Raw genomic sequence first — 15,440 nt, 5'->3', positions numbered from 1 at the left:
TTCCCTCTTTGCTCTGCAATATATTCTTGTAATGATTGTGCATTGTTTGCTGTTTATAATCCTTTCAGATATAGATTTCTTCAAACTGTCTTAAATCTACTTTACTTCCAGCTTCTTCTTTGCAGCGAGCTAGCTCAATATTGCAGCATAATTATTGTTTATTTCTAAACAATAATCTAATCCAGCAGCTTTTCTAGCACCTTAAAAGAATTTGTGCTGTTAACAAAATGAGTCAATTGCTTTTTAATTCTAACATCAACTAATTCACACAATGAATCTGGGTGAATAACATTAAGTTGCAACAAGTAGTGCTTTAAATATGCACAATTATAACCTGTGAAAAACCTGCACAATAGATATTAGATATTAATCCTTTGAATTTAGATTTAATTAACTTGTGACAATTAATTCAAAAATTGTCAGACTTAATCCACACACACCACACCCCATCCCCCAAATGTGACCCAAAATTCAGATTATGGCAAAAATCGGTCTAATGTACAATGACAAACATTTATAATGCAATGTATGTTTGATGTTTTTTGTAATGTTGATAATATTTTATGACAATTAATTTGAAAATTGTCAGACTTCATCAATATATGTCTAAACATGTCCTTCAATTGATAATTGTCATTCGACCCAAAGCCCAGCTCCTGGCAAAAAATGGGTCCCATCTATATTGATGAAAAGTTAATATGTTTCATGTTTTTATTTGCTATTTCCATCAATACCAGACAATTAAGTTGTGACAATCAATTGAAAAATTGTCAGACTTAATGTCAATACATGTGAAACCCCGTCCCTCAATGTCTTATGTACCACACAAGCACACTGCTGACAACTTTGTTAATAATTACATGATGGTATAAATTGTTTGTGTTATGTGTGAGGCATTTGAATTTTCAGTTTCACGCATAACCGTCAGCAGCTGGAAAATCTGTTTCTCCATAAACAGGAAAACTGTGATGGAAGCCATAACACCGTAAATAATCAACGTTCCTTTGCAGCTAACACTGGCTTCCATTGCTAATTAGATACATGTGATACATTGTATGTAGTACATGTACAAAGGCCGTATTTGCAAATTCTGAAAGCATTTGAGCTGCTGTCAAAGGAAACACATTCAAGTTACCACATGCATTCTGAAAGTTAGTGTTGTCTTCAAACACTGATATATCTACACAAACGTGAATGGTATATTGCATGTGTGTGCTATAACTACATTGTATATGCTGTCCCTAAAAAGTCATGAAAATGTGAGCGGTGTTTTGCATGACTGACATTTGTTGACAGCTAGCATGCAAAATCATTTTAATATTGTTATCATACAAGATACATGATGTCTTAAACTCAAACAATCCCAAATGTATGTTTCAAGAGGCACTACATTTTGACACTTCTATACTTTTATATGTTATAAGTGCAGGTGTTTGCCATAAAGTGGCTCATTTTACTAATGCTTGCTGCATGTTTCTGCCTTCAGTAATGTGTGAAAAACAGCCACATTTGCACTTGCTGTTTTCTATGCCACTTAATGTACATTACTTTAGTCAGTTGTCATGTGATGGGGAAGTTGAAACAGGCTAGAACTGAAGACCACTTTGAAGCTATTTTCAATTTCTAAAGACCAAGGAGAAGCAAACTGTGCTCATGTCATTTTGTCGTTTTCTCTTTTTCCTATTTTAGTCTTGCTGTATTGCAAAATTCAAGCTCATTATGAAAATAGATTTTTTTGTTATCATGCCAGTCCGTTCTCTGTATGTTATCAACGGAGCCTGTCCAAAAGTGAAATTCCCTTTTTTTCAAGAATTTTTTTTATCACTCCGTATACTGTACTGTGAGAATTCTTCAGACCAAGGAAAAAACTTTCACAACCTTCCTTTACCTCGTCTGGACATTCCTGTCCTACAACTGACCATACGTTCCCTCTGTACAAGTTGTCATGACTGTATTCAACTTGTCAGTTGGACTTTGTTGCTCCACCATAATGTCTTCCATATATCCATCCTTCATCATCGTTCCTATGGAGACAAAAAGATGTGACAACTGTTGGAGGCTTCGGGGCAACCGCGACTGGTGACAGTTTGACCTTGCCCACCACCAAATGTGACCTGGATTCACCCTGATAATACGCAGCTGTTTCCGTGGCAACCACTGCCTCAACGTGCTATACAGCATTGTGGGCGGATGTACCTTTGGAAAAAAGGATCTGGTTTGAATATGAGGGCAGAATGTTACAGATGCTGTTATGTGGTTTGCTGTGACAAATGTTTGGAGTTCGAATGTTGTTAGAGTGTAATCATAAGCAGGCACATATAATATGCTGTTCCAAGTATGATAGAGACAGTGTGTCTTCATAAATCCTTTCTTTAAAAAGAAGTTTTGTGATATCGTTGTGGTCAGTTTTGCTGTTAATTGACTGAACCTTGTATTTATGGTTTGGACAGTCATTCAAGTTTTAATCCACTTTGTTTAAAATTTGTAGGTACTTGCTGATTGAGGCCAAATCTACTGCCACAGTTACACATAATCCAACCTACACGTACTGTCTTTTCCACCAGTACAAACTTCAAGGAGTTCAACAACCACCAAGAAATCAGCACCACACTCATGTCACACCTTACACACTTTGTCACATTAAACAAAAGTTCTTATTGTTAAAAGAACATTTATGTTTAACACCCCCCTTCTGCATTCCTAAATGTGATCTATATTTCATGGCCATGTGAAAATTTGCTGTTATGTAGTGGAGAAAGTGGGGCAGGGAAAACAGAGAGCACCAAACTCATCCTCCAGTTCCTGGCGGCCATCAGTGGACAACACTCCTGGATCGAACAGCAGATTCTGGAGGCCAACCCTGTCATGGAAGGTACTGTATGGGTAGCTAGCATGTACCTGGGCTGTGATTATGTCCAATACTGGGGTTCCGGACCGATCAGTATTTTAATGCCTCCCACGGTTTTTACTTGGATTACGCGGGCTTCCATTGAATGATTCGCACGCTCTTTTTGTGTGCTGTTGTCAAAAATTATCTGAAAGTTGGAATTGACATTCTTACAATTTTGTTTGCTTGAGGACAGCAAATTTTCTTAAGTTCTGGCGCATTTTTCAGTGGGTACGAGATACAGTTAAATTCTGAGGTACCATCCCTCTTGAGGGTTGGATTTTGGTCGTTGGGCGATCCGACCCTCAAGAGGGCTGGTACCATGCTGATCTTTACAGCTTGTGTTACCAGATAGATTTGTTCTTTTGAACTTATTTTGGACAATTTTATTTTCTACTTAAGGCCATTGCTTTTGTTGATGTTTCGAAGTAATTTCTTGAACTGTCTTTCTCAGATACTTTGCTTATACCTTGACAACCTCATGTAGTTGTCTTTAATTCCTTGTATTCCCTTGATTTCAGCTAGTGTGTCTTCTTTTCCTCCTGTAAAGATCATGGCACCCTCACCAACCAGGTCTACCCTCCATTTGTACTCCTTTCCTTCACACCCTTTCATGTCAGGTCCACCACTTGTATATATCAAGCAACGGCCGTGACGTACCAGCCTGCGATTTTGACCTTCAAGCTGCGTTAGCACTGGCCAATTTGGCCAAAATTTTACAACGAATCACATGACTGCCTTCGGTCCAGATGCAACATGATTGGCTGGTAACTTTGCCTCCAGCAACAGGAGGGGGAATCTGATTGGCTGACAGCTGATCAGTGAGGCTGCATAGAGAAGGACGGATCACAGCCCAGTACATCAGGGTCATTGCTTGAGATGTACCGTACAAGCAATATACATTGTAGGCCTGTCATGAGAGGATGTTCTTTAATGAAACTCAGGGTTTTGCCCAGCTATAGATTTTTTTTCGTAACCTCAGCAAAGCTATGCTTGCCTGCTGGTGAAATTTTTCCTAATTTGGAACATCAATCAAATCAGCAAATGTTGAGTGTGAAAATGACTGAATGGCCATTATTTTTGTCAGTCATCATGTAGCTACAAGATTCTTTCAAATGACAGATGCTGGACAAAACCCTGATGAAACTACTGTCACTCTTTTCAAAATTTGTTCTTTATCCCCCTTTCCAATCCTTCTACTGCAAATATAATTCTTTTCCATCATCTTGTTCTGTAACCAAATTTCCTTCCCTCTGCATGTTTTGTGTCACTAGCATTTGGAAATGCCAAGACCATTCGGAATGACAACTCCAGCCGATTCGGGAAGTACATCGACATCCACTTCAACCAGAATGGTGCAATAGAGGGAGCAAAGATAGAACAGTATCTGTTGGAGAAATCCAGGCTCTGTTATCAGGTTTGTTATTTATTGGTTTGTTTATTGTAAATCTTGAAGTGTTTGCATTGGTTTTATTTTCATGGTTACCTCTAATCTTAAAATCCTGTCGTCGTCAATATGTGTTTTTTATTTCTACTGTACTTCAAAATTGTTCAATCCCGAACTTTGAACAAGCTGTATGGCCTCGAAAAAAAGTTGTGTTGCTAGTTACCCGACCAACCCTGGCAAACACCTGCCAACCCTACCCTTTTTTGTGGGTTAAAATTGGGGCAAATGCTGGCAAGAAACATAGAATTTTCAATTTGACATCTGTTTGATGAAATTGTTGTAGAATTGGTCATCATTTTTCCTAGACCTTAAATGAAATCCTAACTTATCTTATTTGCCCAGCAAACTGAAGAACGCAACTACCACATCTTCTACTGCCTGCTGGCGGGGCTGCCTGCAGACGACAAGCGAAGACTGCACCTAACCAAGCCTCAGGACTACGCCTATCTGACAATGGTGAAGACACATCTTTTACATACTGTAGTGTGATTTGCATCAGGAATAATGCATTGCATCTTCACAATTCATAATCCAGTATCGTATTGCCAATGACCTTGGGCCAAATTTGTTAATTTGCTGAATGCCACCAAATTAAAAAATTGCCAAAAGGTTGAATGTATTTTCCACCTGAAAATCTAACCTTAGGCTATCACATTGAATGGGTGTTGGTGATCTGTGAACTGGGCTGATTGTACAGTGATTGAGAATTTAAGACACTGGCTGTACTCCGGCTGAAAATGTCCTGTAGAGCTTGCAGACCTAGCCTGTTGGGAACTATTTTTGTGCTGTGTTAAGCCAACTTTAGAGTTTGACTTATCGTAAAGATTTTCTAAATGATCGTGAACATTTTCAGGGTGACTGTCTTGTTGCTGACGGTCGCGATGACGTGACGGACTTTGCAGCGATCCGGTCGGCCATGAAGGTGCTGATGATCTCTGACGCGGAACAGTGGGAACTGTACAAGCTTCTGTCCTCCATACTGCATCTGGGCAACCTGCAGTTCGAAAGTAAGATCATCTTTGATTTGATCTTTTCTGTGGCAACCCTTGTAGAACTGTAGACTTGTGCCCCATGCGTGCAACAGAGAGTACAGGGGGTTAATCTAAAGGTGGAGCATGACCAGTACATAATACTTGTGACAGGAAATGGCACGCATGCCGCTTGGATCCCTCTAGTTGGTTCAAGGCTTCCCTGGGTTGACAGTTTAGGGAGGGAAACTCGGACAGCCATAATTACCATGAAATAACCGTGGTAGACGGCACGCATGCAGCACATTTCAACACTTGGCAAGGGAAGTAACAATATTGATTCAAGGGACAGCACAAGTTGGACCTGTCTTTTCATGTATGTCTTGTTTATTGAATTGTGTAGGTACATTTTTACATTTTGCTAAAAATACATTGTAGTCTAAATCTACATGGTAGAACTGATTAAAAGAAGTATTCTGCTAGAGGCAAACGCAAACTAAGGGAATTCGAACAAAGCTAATTTATACAAACTTAACAAATTGTCATACATGTGCAGCTAGGAGGACAAAAGCTAATGGAGGCAAATATAGTCAAAACTGTGCTACATGTATTGTACCAGACTATAACATTGATGTCACTATTTGTGTCCATAGGCTCATCCATAGATAACCTGGATGCCTGTGAGTTGGTGGATGCCACCGGCCTATCCGACTCTGCTAAACTCATGGAGGTTAGTCTACAATTACATATTAAGTTCTATTAATCACCAAGAGAGTGAAGTTATCGTTTTTGATGTGTGTGTGTGTATGTGTGCTATATGTCTTTGGGACTGGAAGAGTTACAAAGTAGTACGGGTAATGGGGTGAAGCCTGTCCTCTCTGATTGCCTTGTTCTTAATGCACTTTTGCACTTTCCACATTTCAGTTGAATGAAGAAGACTTGCTGAACGCCCTCACAACCCACACCCTCATCACCCGCGGTGAGAGCGTCACGTCCCCTCTCAACGCTGACCAGGCCAGCGACGTACGCGACGCCTTCTGTAAGGGCACGTACGGCCGCATGTTTGTCTGGCTCACGGACAAGATCAACAACGCCATCTACCAGCCGCTAGAGAACCCCAAGCACGTCCGCTTGTGTATCGGGGTACTCGACATCTTTGGATTCGAAAACTTTGGGACCAACAGGTGAATATACTGATTAGTGCAGTCAATCATGCTTTAGAAATGTCATGTTCTAATTGTAGGATTCAGCAGATTATGAAAGTGATTGATTTCTAAAAGCTAATAATACCTAATACCTTTTGAGAATTAAAATCATATTTATTGTGTTTAGAACAAACATACATGCAGTGTCACAAGATGAATGGTTACAAATGCTATTTACCACAAAACCAGGAAATTACAACCTGTATTGAATATCAGTGTAGATATAAAAAGGTCCTGGACCGTTTTGCAGGAAATGAACTTATGAAGCCATAGCAATGGCTACCCTTGCAGTTGGTTTTGATAATTGATATACAAATAATGGTTGTCTATTTTCCAATGTTTTATTTAGCTTTGAGCAACTGTGCATCAACTTTGCCAACGAAAACCTGCAGCAATTCTTTGTGAGGCATATTTTCAAGCTGGAACAGGTAAGCTATGATTAAGCCATTTGGAGTCATAATCTAACATCAATCATAATCCCCTGTTACAGTCTATCTTGTAACTGCATTAACTTTGACAAGTGTTTGTGTGACTGTAAAATCACTAAATCGTGTACTTAACCTGTTAGGTCAGAAATGTACAATAAAAGTTATCATTCAGTCCACTAACTACTGATGTTGGTTTGACCTCAGGCTGAGTATGATGCAGAGCACATCAGCTGGCAGCACATTGAGTTTGTGGACAACCAGGAATGTCTGGACATGATCGCTATCAAACCCATGAACATCATCGCACTCATCGATGAAGAGAGTCGTTTCCCCAAGGTCTGTATGTTATATAGAAGGATTGTGTGTGTTGTAAGGTATTGTAATCAGTTAGTGTGCGTGTTTTTTTGTGTGTTTTTTTCTATAAAATTCTTTCTTTGCCTTGGTGTGAGTTCCCAGTGATATGGATATTGCAGAGTGGCAGCATGTAAAGCAGATGTGGTGTAATAGGAAGCTTGGAGAATTGGAAGTATGGTTTGGCTCGAGTCCAAATGAGTTGAAGTTGAGAGCCAGGATAACTAATGGCTACACCCAGGACTCTTTAACTTAATTTCATAAGCATTGTAGGAGTTGTAGCTACATGTACTTGAAAAAACACCATGCTTCACCACAGTTGAAAATGGCTGCTTTACCTTAATTCTTAGCTTTTACAAAAATCATTGACCATCTAATAACCGCCCTCCCCCCACCAGGGCTCAGACAAGACCATGCTGCAGAAGTTACACAAGCAGCACGGCCGCAACGCCCACTTCATCCAGGCCAAATCTGACATCAATGTCCACTTCGGGGTCGTCCACTTTGCCGGAGACGTGTACTACGATACCAGAGGTACAAGTTTCCAGCAATAAGCTACATGTATTTCATGGTTTGAATATGTGAAGACTTATAGGGGGAATCTCCCCAGTAAAACGAACCTGTGCATACTGTAAATATCATCTGTCACAACCAGTGGAAGATTAACTCTTCAGTAAGCCAAACTGCTTCGAGATTATTTTCACTTTTACTCTGTTACAACTTACACCCCCTTTTCACCAGTGGCTGCGACGGCTGAGTAACCAAATATTTTACAGATCACTCAATGAGGTTTTTTTTTACATTTTGTGTGTTTTCTTCTTTTAGAACCATATTTTTGTATTGGTTATCTTATTCCGATAATGAAATTAAGGCTGATAATGAAGTCACACAAATCCAATATTGGCCACTCAGCGGTTGCGCAGCAATTACCGTCTGGTGAAAAGGGTGCCTAAGGTACAAAATGTAAGGATACCTGCTCAAGTTTGGATGTTTATCTGTAGGTTTTCTGGAGAAGAACAGAGACAGGTTCCATGCTGACCTGCTGGACTTGGTTCAAACATCCAACAACAAATTCCTCAAGGGCTTGTTCCAAAAGGACATCGTCATGGTAACAATATACCTATCATAATGCATTCTTGCAAAATAAGGTTATATAGATACGTGTATAACTCACAGTAGTACATTATGTGTTTATTTTTTGCTACTGATCTTAGAGATTCACCTTGTGGAGGTTGAGCCACATAGCATTAAATCAAAATTATCATACTAATATGGCTATTATTGGTCTGAAGTGCCAATTGCCATGCTATCATTGGTTGAACTGCTAACTGTGATGGACAGTCAGAATCAGTCTGTTACTTAAAATTCTTCTTATTCCTTGTAGGGCACAGAGACGAGAAAAAAGTCTCCAACGCTGGGAGCCCAGTTCAAGAAGTCCCTGGACCTGTTGATGAGGACCCTGGGTGCCTGCCAGCCGTTCTTTGTACGGTGTATCAAACCTAACGAGTTCAAAAAACCTAGTGTAAGTATTCTTACTAATCTATATTGTTGAATGAATGATACAAATATTGCAGTTTATATGTCACTTAAATGAGTTGAGGTGCATCAACCTTTAGCTTGAAGGACTTCAAGATTATTATGATTTGTTTGTTTGTTTGTTTGTAGTTTTACATACCTTTATGCCACATTGACTTAGGCTGAACTTGTTAAATATGACAAAGTCATTAAATGAATAGATATTTATAAAGGACCTTATTTTCAAAGAATTCTTCCTGCAGGCACAGCAATTTCAGTAGGATGTCTGTCCCATTCAAAATTTTTTTTGCAAAAATTTTGTTCTCAACAGCTACCATTTTAAGATTTCTAGATTTCTTTACATAATATAATTGCATTTAGAAGTTACAAGAAAGTAAAAGATAGTTAACAGATTTGAATTGAGCTGCGTCAATCTTAATCTTGATGGACCTTATTTTCAATAATGTGAAAAAATTGTATATTCATAATATTTCACTGTTAAATGGCAGATGTTTGACCGTGAGCTGTGCGTGCGGCAGCTTCGCTACTCGGGCATGATGGAGACCATCCGCATTCGGCGCATGGGCTACCCCATCCGACACACCTTCGCACAGTTCGTCGACCGTTACCGTATCCTGGTCAACGGCGTGGGCCCCTCTCACAAGACTGAATGCAAGACTGCTTCGCAAAATATCGCCAAGGCAATCCTAGGGGATGCTGACTGGCAAATCGGCAAGACGAAAATCTTCCTGAAGGTTTGTACAAACTTTTTCATAAAGTGTTCAGAATACACACTTACTAATACTTGTACATGTACATGTATTTGGTGATTTACTGTTACAGTTATGGTTTCTTTACCAGTCTCCACTGTCATTTTCCCAAGACCTACAAATGATGTCTACCCTTACAATTTGGAATACCAGTCTCTGCTGTCATTTTCCCAAGAACTACAAATGAGTTATGGTTTCTTTACTTGGGGCCGGTTCTAAAGATGGCATTTCACTGTCAACGACCTTCAGCCAAATTTATTGATCACAAGAAGGTCACTGAATTTCATAATTGCCATAGAATTGAGCAAATTTTTAACCTAAAAATCCAGATACCCTGTAAATTTGGACTGATCCCTAAAAATTGCAGTCAACACCGACAAAAAGTCAAGAGGGCACATTTTGGTTTTTCAAGCTCTCAGACTTGTCATGAGAGCTATCTTCCTGAGTGTGTTGAAGTTGGTTATGATAGTATACAATGTCATGATCTTTACTGTAATGATAAGATGTAAATCACCTAGATTAGAGAAATATTTACAGTTTTTGCTCTCCCCAAACACGGTTACAGGACGAGCATGATGCCATGCTGGAGATAGAACGTGACCACGCCCTGACGCGGCGCGTGGTCCTGATCCAGAAGATGGTGCGAGGCTGGTTCTACCGTAAACGCTTCCTCAAGATGAAGTCAGGGGCACTCAAGATCCAGACTGCGTGGAGAGGACACAGGGAGAGAAAGAGATACCATGCTGTGAGTTATAATGATCATAAAGATTTCAGTTACAAAACTTCCAATTGCTTGTCTATGGCATGTATTGAGTAACTTTTGCACCGTGTATCTTATTACATGTACCTGTATATCTAACCTCCATCGACATGTAATTATGATGATGATTTGTTCCACAAGAGTCCTATTTGTATAGCCTGATATCCATCCTATTCTAGGTCCAATGCTGGCTTCCACACAAAATAGTATTGGCCCCTAGCCCCATTTAGATAGCTCAAGTCCTTGCAGATGCTCCCAGGATCATGTTGGAACCAAACATTTCTCAGAAGCAGTGTAATAGGCCCAAGGCAAACTTCCAAATGCCTGATTGAACCTCGTTATCATTCTATTATGAACACCATTTGACTCAGAGCTAATCAGAACTCTCACCTATATTTTAAGTGAATACTCAAATTTTTCCAATCATGATGTGGTTGCTAAACTATTCTGCAAATAACGTTAACCTTGTTTTCTTTCCTGTCCACAGATGAAGATTGGGTACGCCCGTCTGCAGGCTCTATTCCGGGCGCGCATCTTGTCGTATCACTACAACTTCCTGCGCAAGAGGATCGTCGGCTTCCAGGCCCGTTGTCGTGGCTACACAGCAAGGAAGGACTTCTCCAAGAGGATGCACAGCATCGTGAAGATCCAGTCAGGCTTCCGGGGATACATCGCGCGGAAACAGTACCAGAAACTCAAAATAGAGGTGTGCTTTCCTGGTTGATTGTAACACAAATGTAAACTGTACCTTTTCAGTATAATGTGAGTGCAGAACATAGAATGAAATAGAATTTCGGTAAAACCTAACTATAACTGCCTATCTTTAGAACTTGAATCTAACTTTCTAAATTCGAATGTTAAACAAGTACAATACAACAAAAGTTTTATAATTTTTTCTGACACTTAAATGCTAAAAATATGCTGTTAACTAGTTTTCAATGATAGTACCTCTACATTTGATGTGTAATCCTACAATGGTTGTTTTATCGTTCCACAGAACAAGCGGCGCATGGAGGCTGAGCGACTGCGGTTGGAGGAAGAGGCACGACTCAGACAACAAATGGGCGCAAAGAAAGCGAAGGAAGAGGCAGAAAAACGTCACCAGGTTTGTGGAGCTGTAAATTTGTCTTAAGATAGTGGCACTTAAATTTCGCAGCATGGTTAAAGTCATAGTTGAAAGAACCTCAGTAACACAGTGTGGAACGTGACTATGTTCTGCATGTGTGGGAAACGTTTGAGTTTCGACTTTTGTTACTTATGATATTGATGTTCTATTTCCTGTCACAGTTGCCAATTCAAGGAAACAAACTGCAAAGGAAGGCTTTATCTATTTATCAGTGTCTGTTTATATTTTTGTTTATGGATAATGTATGAATAAATAGAAATACAGTGTGGAAGATGCCATATATTTGCGGCATGATTAGTACGCAGTGTGCCCTCTCACCTTGAAAATTGATGAACACATGGAAGTATGGGTTATGAATTTTTAATGACTTCCCTTTGTACCTAAACTTTGGCATTTCCCTAGTGTACAAATGTAGAAAAAAATCTGTTTTTACATCCCATAATATGAATATTAAAGTAGAACTGTGACAGACATTTTTTTAATATCCTTTTTTGTTATTCTGGTGAAGCCAGCTTTATATTTCTCTGTAGAATGTACTTGATGTTGCCATATGGGATCATTTTTAAATTTTATTTAGAAGAAATATAATTTTCTACATGTGCGAGTGTTATGCTGAATGGCGGTTATACCGGCTATATACAATGTAGATACAGGTACAGATACAGATACATTTGATACCCTCCCTATGCAGCTACGACTTCGGCAAATGGAGTACGAAAGCCAGGAAAATGAACGTCAGAAGAAATACGAGATGGCGAAGAAGAAGGACATGATCGAGAATGCGGAGAAGAGGAAGGACAACCCGGTGGACGACTCACAGATGGTGGACGAAGTCTTCAACTTCCTGCCTGAGACAAACGCTGAGTCAGGCCCTGCTCCAACTGCTTTTAGAGTGAGTGCAAGAAAAAAAATCAGTTTTCAGATTTTTTTCTTTGTCTTTCATTCAATAAAAAGTATCCTCATAAAGTAGGTCAAAGTTTATGTTATCAAATATTGATAAGTGTCAGATGTTTTTTGCCAATATTATGCAAAGCAATTTTGAGAAATCAAAGGAAGACTCACTGTTATTATTTAGTTTGTAGAAATTCTGGTGGAAGCCAAAATCAATGTTGCTTGCAATAGATAAACAAGGGCTGGGTTTTTGCAAAAATTTAATGGTTTGTCTGCCCTAAATTATAAGATCTTATTCACAGTTCTGTTTTTGCCAATATTTTTCAAATTGAATTTGAAAAATTAAGTAGTATTTAATCCTTTGAAAAGATTCTGATTGGAGCGAAAGTCAATGTTGCTTGAAATGGATAAATGAGGTCTTGGTTTATGCAATAAGTTTGTCTGCCCCAAAGACTGACCCAATCTTTTCCTTATGAACAGCGGCTGCTTTTAAAAGTCTTGTGTTGTGTTCTGGTGTTTCTTTCATTCTGTACTCAGCATATCGATGCTTTTTTGTTGTTTTGGAAAGGAATATGGCTTTAGCTTTCATGATTAATAAGCTCAGCCTTTTAAAATCCTCCAAAATTGTTCACTTTCTGCACAAGGACCTGGAAGAAAAGAGAACGAGAGATCTAAAGAAGGAAGAGGTAGACGACACCATGCACCTGCCTGTCCCCAAGGACGAGGAAGACATCTCAGAGTACAAGTTCTCCAAATACGCTGCCACGTACTTCCAGGGGAGCACCACGCACTCGTACGTACGGCGCCCGCTCAAGGCGCCGCTCCTGCCGCACGACAACGAGGGAGACATGCTGGTATGTTGTAGACTCATCTGGTTCAGATGTTTTAGGACAAACTATGTGATACAGTCTAACGGTGTAAGAATGGAGGGGACTGTTGTGTAAGAATGTCGTTGCCTACGCCAGGTGGTTGCCTGATTGGGTTTGAATGATTGCTATATGTTTTAGAATTATTGAATAGTTGTAAGTGAGCAGATTCGATCCAAACAAATTAAAAGTTCCTGGCATATTCAGTGCTCTCAAGGAAGCTTCAGCATGTTAAAAGATGGTTAACATCGTACCTATCCAGCCACACCAAGTCAATAACTCATGGAAATAATGATGCAAATGAGATTGCTTTTATTATTGTCTACTCCAAACATAAAATTATGGAACTTCAAGCCGTTAATGCAGAACATTACTTTGATATAGTGGGCAAAACCCAAACATCTTTGTGCACTCTGTACATGACAAAATGGAAACATTATTTGGGTTAATCTTACAAAGATTGAATGCCTCTCACTGGGTAAATCTGTTGACAAATCTGTGTTGTAGGCTGCCCTGGCTGTGTGGATCACCATCCTGAGGTTCATGGGGGACCTGCCTGAGCCCAAGTGGATGACGTCCAACTCGGAGGCCCAGGACAACACCCCGGTCATGACCAAGATCTACGAGACGCTGGGGAAGAAGTCAGGACTGTACAAGAAGGAGCTACAGGACATACAGATGGGCATCGACCCTAATGTTCCTGACAGGTGAGACCTTGAACTTGGCTTTGGTCTGGAGACACTGTTGGTCTACAGTTAAGGACATGTATCTGCCCAATCAGTTTGAAGTTTATTTGTTTGTTTCACGTAGCCAGCAAACTGCCTTTAGGCATGATACACCTGTTTTGTACAGTAAGACTCTTACTAAGAGCAAGCTGCACAAGACCAGACTGATAGATTTGATCAATTCACACTTGGATGAACCCCTACTCTTTTTGATAACTTTGGTGGGTTATTAAATGTGGTCGAGATGTGGCTCCCCTCAAATACAGGGCCTCAAACTTTACGGCCCCATCCAAGAGGACGTTCCTAGTATCTTTGTCTATGTTTTCAAATAATCTCAAGAGAAAAAAACTCAAGATGTTTGAGAAAAGCTCAAGATGTATTTACAAAAATCTCAACATGTTTTGCAAAGTCTTAAGATATTCAAGTTACAATATTATTACATGTGTCTTAGAATCCTAATGGAGCTCGTCATTTCCCTCTTACTTTTGCAGGTACAAGAAGGGAAGCGTGAAGAAGAAGCTGGTGTCCATGACCTTGAAGAAGAAGTCCAAGATCACGGACGAGGTGCGTGACCGTCTCGCGGAGGGCGATGTTGCAGCGTACAGTAACAGCATGCTGGAGGACCGTCCCACCTCCAACCTGGAGAAACTACACTTCATCATCGGACATGGGATCCTACGGCCCAACCTCAGGCAAGTGTACAGGGTTTTCTTGGGGACACCAAGGTGGATGCAGCGATTTGCATTTCATTGCACAATTATTTCCAGCGTTTTCAGACATCTAGAGATTTTCTGACCCTCCCAAGTAACATGACAAGCAATCTGTTATACATGTACATGTAGCTCACGCATGTTGAAAAGATCAAGAGACATTGTGTACACTTGAGCTTAAGTCCATAAAAATGAAAATCAAGGACACCAATATGGCTGTCAGCACTTGCCTACTTCAATCACTCTGTAGAACGAAACACGGTACGTATCTATGCTTGGAATCTGCAGTGTGGAAAGTGGCTGCCAGAGTTTGCTATCTTACAATTATCTTAGGTCAAATCTTACTCAAAACTGAATAACTTCTTTCCTTCTTAACCAAACAGGAATATTTACTGAAAAAACAGACCATAGATTTCTATAATGGCCGTGTTTTCTGGTGCTAATATTAACACCAGCATTAAAGTGCATTCCTCTCTTTAAAGGTCTGACCTCATTTCAAAATTTTCTGCAGTGATTAATGATCATATCAGTACAGGTCTTATAAATAATTCATTGAACCACCTATTGTGTGATACCAAACTGCTTTTCATGTTTTGTTGTAACGGGTAGTTTTATGAGGAAAACACACGATACGTCAATTTGTACAGGGTATCTTGTTTTTCTGCCGTGCTTAATAAACTTCAAAACATGCTGGAGACTGATGGTACATGACTTCTTCAAGGGGCTGCTAGATTTAAGTGAAAAATTTGTTTTCCATTGAAATTTGACTTGTGTTATTGATCTAATATCGC

The 15,440-nt window shown here is 39.8% G+C and overlaps 1 protein-coding gene across 3 annotated transcripts in view; it reads left to right on the top strand.

Moving 5' to 3' along the window:
- LOC136423682 (unconventional myosin-VIIa-like) overlaps positions 1-15,440 on the top strand; it is a 49,747-nt gene that overhangs the window by 19,580 nt on the left and 14,727 nt on the right. For all 3 annotated transcript variants that reach the window (XM_066411961.1, XM_066411959.1, XM_066411960.1), the window contains 19 exons: positions 2,751-2,872; positions 4,162-4,304; positions 4,677-4,790; positions 5,188-5,341; positions 5,956-6,032; positions 6,227-6,486; positions 6,857-6,935; positions 7,140-7,271; positions 7,685-7,820; positions 8,288-8,394; positions 8,671-8,808; positions 9,311-9,556; positions 10,137-10,316; positions 10,819-11,037; positions 11,329-11,436; positions 12,149-12,349; positions 12,993-13,202; positions 13,722-13,921; positions 14,431-14,631. In XM_066411961.1, coding sequence (XP_066268058.1) covers positions 2,751-2,872; positions 4,162-4,304; positions 4,677-4,790; positions 5,188-5,341; positions 5,956-6,032; positions 6,227-6,486; positions 6,857-6,935; positions 7,140-7,271; positions 7,685-7,820; positions 8,288-8,394; positions 8,671-8,808; positions 9,311-9,556; positions 10,137-10,316; positions 10,819-11,037; positions 11,329-11,436; positions 12,149-12,349; positions 12,993-13,202; positions 13,722-13,921; positions 14,431-14,631 — 3,027 coding nt within the window. The remainder of the gene's footprint in view (positions 1-2,750; positions 2,873-4,161; positions 4,305-4,676; positions 4,791-5,187; positions 5,342-5,955; positions 6,033-6,226; positions 6,487-6,856; positions 6,936-7,139; positions 7,272-7,684; positions 7,821-8,287; positions 8,395-8,670; positions 8,809-9,310; positions 9,557-10,136; positions 10,317-10,818; positions 11,038-11,328; positions 11,437-12,148; positions 12,350-12,992; positions 13,203-13,721; positions 13,922-14,430; positions 14,632-15,440) is intronic.

The sequence above is a fragment of the Branchiostoma lanceolatum genome, chromosome 17 (assembly GCF_035083965.1).
Source record: "Branchiostoma lanceolatum isolate klBraLanc5 chromosome 17, klBraLanc5.hap2, whole genome shotgun sequence".
NCBI classification, from domain to species: Eukaryota; Metazoa; Chordata; class Leptocardii; order Amphioxiformes; family Branchiostomatidae; genus Branchiostoma; species Branchiostoma lanceolatum.
Note: the sequence above shows the minus strand (reverse complement) of the source record. Positions and strands in the feature narration are given on the sequence as shown.